This window comes from Triticum dicoccoides, chromosome 1A (assembly GCF_002162155.2).
Source record: "Triticum dicoccoides isolate Atlit2015 ecotype Zavitan chromosome 1A, WEW_v2.0, whole genome shotgun sequence".
NCBI classification, from domain to species: domain Eukaryota; kingdom Viridiplantae; phylum Streptophyta; class Magnoliopsida; order Poales; family Poaceae; genus Triticum; species Triticum dicoccoides.
In genome coordinates this window covers 377,360,610-377,368,112 of record NC_041380.1, presented here as the reverse complement: position 1 = coordinate 377,368,112, position 7,503 = coordinate 377,360,610, and the positions used below count along the sequence as shown (strand labels likewise).

At 50.7% G+C, this 7,503-nt stretch overlaps 1 protein-coding gene across 1 annotated transcript; it reads right to left on the bottom strand.

Annotated features, from left to right (window-relative positions):
* Positions 1-5,662: 5,662 nt before the first annotated feature.
* On the bottom strand, positions 5,663-7,171 carry LOC119274440 (expansin-like A2). Its single transcript, XM_037555149.1, has 2 exons — positions 6,589-7,171; positions 5,663-6,502 (listed from the first exon to the last, which is right to left on the bottom strand). The coding sequence occupies exons 1-2, from the start codon at positions 6,740-6,742 to the stop codon at positions 5,808-5,810; spliced, it is 849 nt and encodes a 282-aa protein (XP_037411046.1). The 5' UTR covers positions 6,743-7,171; the 3' UTR covers positions 5,663-5,807.
* Positions 7,172-7,503: the final 332 nt, after the last annotated feature.

Here is a 7,503-nt window from a genome sequence, read left to right as displayed (position 1 = left end):
CCACCCGCACCTCCGTCAGTGCGGGGAAAACAGGGAGGACTGGGCGGTCCATCGACCATCAGAACCTCCGCCGCCAGATCGCTGCTGTCGCACTCGGATGCGGTCTCTATGGAGCCAGTCGACAGGTCGAACAGGCCGTAGAGGGATTCGTCGGGCTCTATCGCCGTGACTTGAGGGGTGGCCGACTGACGTGCCACTGCGTGTCTCACCCACCGTTGAAGTCTCGACCGACCGGAGCGCTTGCGCCGGCAGGAGACGGGGAGGGAGGACAACACAGGAGCCGACCGGTAGGGGGTTGACGGTTGCCGCAGGAGAACGCCGCGGACGCACACGCTAAAGTGCGTTGCCCCGCGAACAGGGAGTGCGTCCACGTCGAGCGGAGCCTCCTAGAGCCAAGCAGAGTCGTCGACGATGAACGTGAGTGCACCGAGACGGATCTCGCGGCCCTCCACAAAAACTCCGCCGAAAACCATGATGATTCGGGTCGGAAAAGGTTGCAACTCCTCCAACAAACGCTAAAACACCGGCCCCACGGTGGGCGCCAACTGTCACGGTTCCAAGTCTGACAGTAGTGTAGGGGGGTAAGTATGGAGAGGCAAGATCTTAGCTATGGATAAGTTGTAAGAACGCAAGGTTTATGAGTTCAGGCCCTTCTCGGAGGAAGTAATAGCCCTACGTCTCGGAGCCCGGAGGCGGTCGACTGGATTATGAGAGTATCAATTACAGGCGTGCGAACCTTTGTCTCGGAGGAGGGGGTGGCTTATATAGAGTGCGCCAAGACCCCGGCCAGCCCACATTACAAAGGGTTCAATGTACATTAAGGCATGAAGTTACTGGTAACGCTAGTAATAAAGCGCTATGATGACCATAAAGCTACTTAATGACCGACCGTTAGCGTGCGGAGTGACTTTAGGTCTCCTGGCCGTCGAGTGGTTGGATCTTGGTCGAGTGATTGCTTCTTGGTCGACTGTCTTCGAGTCTGTCGAGTGGAACACCTCCAAGTCGATTGAAAGGTGATTTCTTCTAGAGATGTCCTTGGGTAGCGCAGTTAGGACAGGTCCATGACCCTACCCTAGGTACATAGCTTCATCAGGTAGTATGTGACTTATGCGTTGTGCGCTGTCTCCTACTGGATTGATACCTTGGTTCTCAAAAACTGAGGGAAATACTTACGCTACATTTCTGCATCACCATTTCCTCTTTAAGGGAAAACCAACGCATGCTCAAGAGGTAGCAGCAGCGGACGTGCAAAAGGCGGGGTGGCGTCCATGGAGAGCAGCGCAAGGTGTTGTTAGGAAGAGGAGGCGATGCAGCAACGCAGCGGCGGAAGGTGGTCGTGCAAGCAAGATCGGGTACATGTGGAGTAGGTGTTAGAGGAGAGGAAACGCAGGGGCACGACACAGGAAGGGCCGCGACGAGGGGGTTCCTGCAGAGGACACCTATCATGTATGTTATGCTGTGTATCAGACCTGATGTGTGCCTTGCCATAAGTTTGGCAGGGACGTACCAAAGTAATCCAGGAGTGGATCACTGGACAATGGTCAAGAACATCCTGAAGTACCTGAAAAGGACAAAGGATATGTTTCTCGTTTATGGAGGTGACGAAGAGCTCGTCGTAAATGGTTATGTCGATACTAGCTTCGACACTGATCCAAGTGACTCTAAGTCACAAACCGGATACATTTTTATATTGAATGGTGGAGGTGTTAGTTGGTGCAGTTCCAAGCAGAGCATCGTGGCGGGATCTACGTGTGAAGCAGAGTACATAGCTGTTTCGGAAGTAGATCATGAAGGAGTCTGGATGAAGGAGTTCATATCCGATCTGGGTGTAATACCCAGTGCATCGGGTCCAATGAAAATCTTTTGTGACAACACTGAAGCAATTACCTTGCAAAGGAATCCAGGTTTCACAAGAGAACCAAACACATCAAGAGACGCTTCAACTCCATTCGTGAAAAGGTCAGGGATGGAGACATAGAAGTTTGCAAAATACATACGGATATGAATGTAGCAGACCCGTTGACTAAGCCTCTTCCATGAGCAAAACATGATCAACACCAAAACACCATGGGTGTTAGATTCATTATAATGTAATCTAGATTATTGACTCTAGTGCAAGTGGGAGACTGAAGGAAATATGCCCTAGAGGCAATAATAAAGTTGTTATTTTATATTTCCTTATTCATGATAAAGGTTTATTATTCATGCTAGAATTGTATTGATCAGAAACTTAAATACATGTGTGAATACATAAACAAATACCATGTTCCTAGCAAGCCTCTACTAGACTAGCTCGTTGATCAAAGATGATTAAGGTCTCCTAACCATGGACATGTGTTGTCATTTGATAACGGGATCACATCATTAAGAGAATGATGTGATGAACAAGGCCCATCCATTAGCTTAGCATAATGATTGTTCAGTTTATTACTATTCCTTTCTTCATGTCAAGTACATATTCCTCTGACTATGAGATTATACAACTCCCGGATACCGGAGGAATACCTTGTGTGCTATCAAACGTCACAACATAATTGGGTGATCATAAAGATGCTCTACATGTATCTTCGAAGGTGTTTGTTGAGTTGGCATAGATCGAGATTAGGATTTGTCACTCTGAGTATCGGAGAGGTATCTCTGGGCCCTCTTGGTAATACACATCACAAGCTTGCAAGCAAATGATTAAGGATTTAGTTACGAGATGATGTATTTTGGAATGAGTAAAGAGACTTTTCGGTAACAAGATTGAACTAGATATGAAGATACCGACGATCGAATCTCGGGCAAGTAACATACCGATGGACAAGGGGAATTACGTGTGTTGTCATAACGGTTCAACTGATAAAGATCTTCGTAGAATATGTAGGAGCCAATATGGGCATCCAGGTCCCGCTATTGGTTATTGACCGGATAGGTGTCTCAGTCATGTCTACATAGTTCTCGAACCCGTAGGGTCCGCACGCTTAACGTTCGTTGACGATATAGTGTTATATGAGTTATATGATTTGGTGACCGAATGATGTTCGGAGTCCTGGATGAGATCACGGACATGACGAGGAGTCTCAAAATAGTCGAGAGGTAAAGATTGATATATAGGACGATGGTATTTGGATGCCGGAAGTGTTCCGGGACGTATCGAAAAGAAATCGGGTCACCGGAAGGGGTTCCGGGCACCCCTTGGGAAGATATGGGCCTTATGGGCCAAAGAAGGGGATAGACCAACCCACAAGGGGGCTGGTGCGCCCCTCCCCTGGCTGGCCGGCCCTAAGAGGAAGGAAAGGGGAGGGGTGCCCCCTCCTGCCTTTCCCTCCTCGAGAAAGAAAGGAAAGGGGGCGCCACCTCCTCCTTCCTTCCTCCCGCGCCCCAAATAAGGAAAGGGGGCGCGGCTTGGGAGAGACCCCAAGTAGGATGCCCCCTTGGCTGCTCCTCCCTCCCTCTCACCTATATATATGTGGGAGGGGGGCGCCTAGCACACAATAGACAATTGCTTAGCCGTGTGCAGCGCCCTCCTTCACCGTTTACACCCCCGGTCATATTTTTGTAGTGCTTAGACGAAACCCTGCGGATATCACTTCATCATCACCGTCACCACGACGTCGTGCTGTCAGAACTCATCCACTACCTCACCGTCTCGCTAGATCAAGAAGGCGAAGGATGTCATCGAGCTGAACGTGTGCAGAACGCGGAGGTGTTGTACGTTTGGTACTTGATCGGTTGAAGCGTGAAGAAGTTCAACTACATCAACCGCGTTAACAAATGCTTCCGCTTACGGTCTACGAGGGTACGTAGACACACTCTCCCTCTCTCGTTGCTATGCACCTCCATGAATAGATCTTGCGCGCGCGTAGAATTTTTTTTCATTTTTCATGCAACATTTTCCAACAATGGCATGATAGCTGAGTTGGCATGCGTGCATGTCAAGATAAATAGAGTAGTGAAGATGACTCTTTCCCCGCATGTTGCTACGGTAACTTTGTTAAAAATGCATAAGTAGTTGCTAAAAATAACTAACAAATAAAAATAAAGTATAAGCTTGAAAATCAATAAAAGAAAGTGGCTAAAAATAAAATAAAAACTTTTGAATTATAGTTAGAAATGTCACCTCGAAGAAAAATGTGAAGGATGACATACTAATGCAAAAATAGTAATTTATAAATTAAATGCATGACTCACTTATGTGACAGATTTTGTATGGCTTAGTGGGAAAGAAGATTCAAATGCATTGCTTAGTGGGACGTTGAGTTGGACAGTTTACACGTCGAGAGAATTGTGACCAACTTCTTAAGAATGTAAGATTAACACCTTCAATCATCCCAATCTTTAAAAAACTATTCGCCTACCTTCTACTTTTAAATAGATGAATTAATTCCTCCAACGCATAGGTTCCCAATAGCTCTAGCTGTAAAAACCAACAAACAAACACAAGCCATCAGAAGGCATACTATTATGTAATAAAATAGAAGAATAAAATCATCATCCAAGTAGTCCTAGCAACAAAACTTATGAGGTAGCTATGAATTTACTCGGTCTAAATTAAAGTGGAACATATCAGAGATGGCATGCACTTCAAAGTTATATATAATGGTCTACAAGTATTGATAGCTTTAATATATAATATATTGATAATACCCGGTATTACTGATATTCACCGAGACCTTTCCGGTGACCCCGTAACACTTTCGGACCCTCTCGAAACTATTTCAAATATTAATGAAATAATTCCGCAAACATATTCTCATGATTCCCGTCCTACTAAAATTCAGCAATTCAGCGTATCATGATTGCCTTAATCTTGTGACCTCATAGGTTCGGTAACTCACAGATATGTATGAAACCGTTCGTCCAATAACCGACAGCAGGACCGTGAACGTCCATATCAATTCTTATGAGACCGACAGCGGGACCGTGGACGTCCATGTCAATCCTGATGAGCACACGAATGATATTAGAGTGAATCTTTGGTTATCATGTGATGTTTCCTTTCCTTTGTGATACTTCAAAAAACCTCGGATGTATCGATATTCTCCTGAGTCACCATTATGCTCATTATACTGAAACTCTCGTTATCAGTTTTGTTCTTCTTTCTCGGACATCATGTGTATGCCGTTTAACGGTTTTGTGATGGTGTTCACCGTGCTTTCTGTTAATTAACAGGACAATCCTGTTGCTTAATTAATAGCTGAACCAAATCTTTTGCGGCGGTTTCAAAAATAAATCACTTGGGTCACCTTGTCCGACCAATGGACACAACAGCTCCTATCACTCTACCCCTGCCTCATGCCAGTTACCGGAACGACGAGCATACTGGAGCAGTGCGCAGCATGCAGATCGCCCAACCAACCTACGACGGCAAGGGATCACGCCGGGAATCACACGAAACGCGCCTAGCTTTGGGGCCGTCCCGTCACCATTGCCCAGTACAGAAATGCAACCTGCACGCGCGAAAGGCGGAGCACGGCACCCGCCGTTGACGACCAGGGCCGTCGTCGTGCAGTGCACACACTATCGCAAGTTGGCACGCACCGGTGACCGAAGACGCGCCGCACATCGTGCACACTACTCCCCCTCTGCTCCCGCAGGCTCAGCTCAGCTAGCTGCCCGCCACCACCAAGTCCAAGTGGAGAGCAATCAATCAGCAAGGCCGGACCGGACCCAGTTGCAATCACCCGCACGTCTGACTCTTCCACCCGATTCATTCCGCTTCGTTAATCGTTATCCAAGAAGAAAGGAGGGAGGGGATTAGCACGAGTGGTAAGATCAAAAAGCAAAAGACTCTACTGTACAAGGTTGATTCGTGTATCGCGGCGTCACTTCCACTCTCGGGCGTCGCAGGGGGAGCACCCCTCCAGCGCGACGTCGGCGATCTGCACCCCGGTGTCGTACACCCGGCCGGCGGCCCACCGCCGCGGGAGGACCTCCCCTTCGGCCCACACCCACTTCCCGTCGTACCCGCCGGTGACCACCATCCGGAGCTGCAGCGGCCCCGCGGGCGCCTGGCCCGTGCTCCACGCCGGCCCGCCGCGCTCCCGCGTCATGGACCGCCAGCTCGACGACCCGGCCGCCGCCACGTCCACCGCCACGATGTCCGTCTGCCCGCCCTGGTACAGGAACCGGATCGTCAGGCCGCCCGGCGGCGCGCGCTCCTCCACGCGCACCGACAGGTTGCGGCGGCGCGCGTACTCGCAGGGCACCCGCTTGTACTCCACGCTCACGGCGCGGCGCTCCCTCAGCCGCCGCGCGGCGGCCGTGCCCCCGCCGCCCAAGGCCATGGCCGCGTACGCCGCGCTGCCCAGCACGAGGTCGGTGCGGTTCGTGGCCGTGCCGCGCGCCTGGTCCGTCACGACCACCGTGGCGCCCGAGGCGCTGCAGAGCGCGGCGTCCGTGCACCGGACCTGGTAGCACGCGCCGCAGCCGACGCCCCCCCTGTACAGCGCGGGGCTCGCGGCGGCGAGGAGCCCGCCGTTGAAGGTCGCCGCCAGGGAGCCGTACCCGCAGGAGCCGGCTGCACGCACGCAGAGCGAAACTGAATCAGTCATCAATCAACCAAACCACGAACAACAAAACGTAACAAACGGAAGCGAAACGCACCATTGTCGAGGGCGGGCGAGGAGGCGCGGTACGCCGCCGTGGACCGGCGCACGCACCGGTCGCACGCCGAGGCCGGGGACGAGGCAGCGGCGAGGAAGACGAGCAGGAGGATGAAACGCGATCGAGCGCTCGCCATGGGGCAGACGGACACCATCGATCGAGCTTGAAGACGGGGGCGTTACTCGGAGTAGAAGATTGAACAGGACAGGACAGAACGGAGTAGGATGGATTCTTGCGAGCAGCTGGGCTGGAGCCAAGCTTTATACCCGACGCGGCGCGCACGCTGGTTGGCCGGTTGCGGTTTACGAGTTAACGGCGCTGGCCCTGGGTGCCGCCAGCCTCGAAACCGGACGGCCGCGGTCTCGTACCTGGGACACAGCAGCAGAATGCCGACGCGGTTGGGAGCAGTAGGGAGGAAGGAAAGCGCGCTGGCCACGTGGCCGTGAGGTGGATCCAGGGATGGGGGTGAAGTGCTGCGGCAAAAAGTTTGGGGTGGCCACCGACCCTGGAGACGCGTGCCGCAACCTGGGTGCGCCAGCGAGTGGTTCTTTGAACTGCTCGAAGTTGTACTAGGATAAACTCCGGTAAGGCTGGTTGTAACGGGGATATCACATGCTAGTATTACGCATACGATACTAGTGTATGATACTACCTTTTTAGTGTGTGATATCATATATTAGTATCATGTAGTATTTTATTTATTATCATGCATGATACATACTAGCCTAATATTTATTATAATACAGTATCATAGTATGATACTCAATTCTCTCTTTCTTCATTTAATTCTATGACACATCATCAAATTTGACTAATTGGTATGCATGATACTATCTATAATACTCACATTACAACCAGCCTAACCACGTCCCATCGCCGGGCAGCCTGCCACGTGGCCAGGTAAGGGCATGTGTG

Bases quoted from the DNA above. Each gene is read 5' to 3' on its own strand.
- LOC119274440 (XM_037555149.1), bottom strand. From the start codon at position 6,742: ATGGTGTCCGTCTGCCCCATGGCGAGCGCTCGATCGCGTTTCATCCTC. The intron at 6,503-6,588 runs GTGCGTTTCGCT...GCGTGCGTGCAG, and splicing joins CTCGCCCGCCCTCGACAATG to CCGGCTCCTGCGGGTACGGC.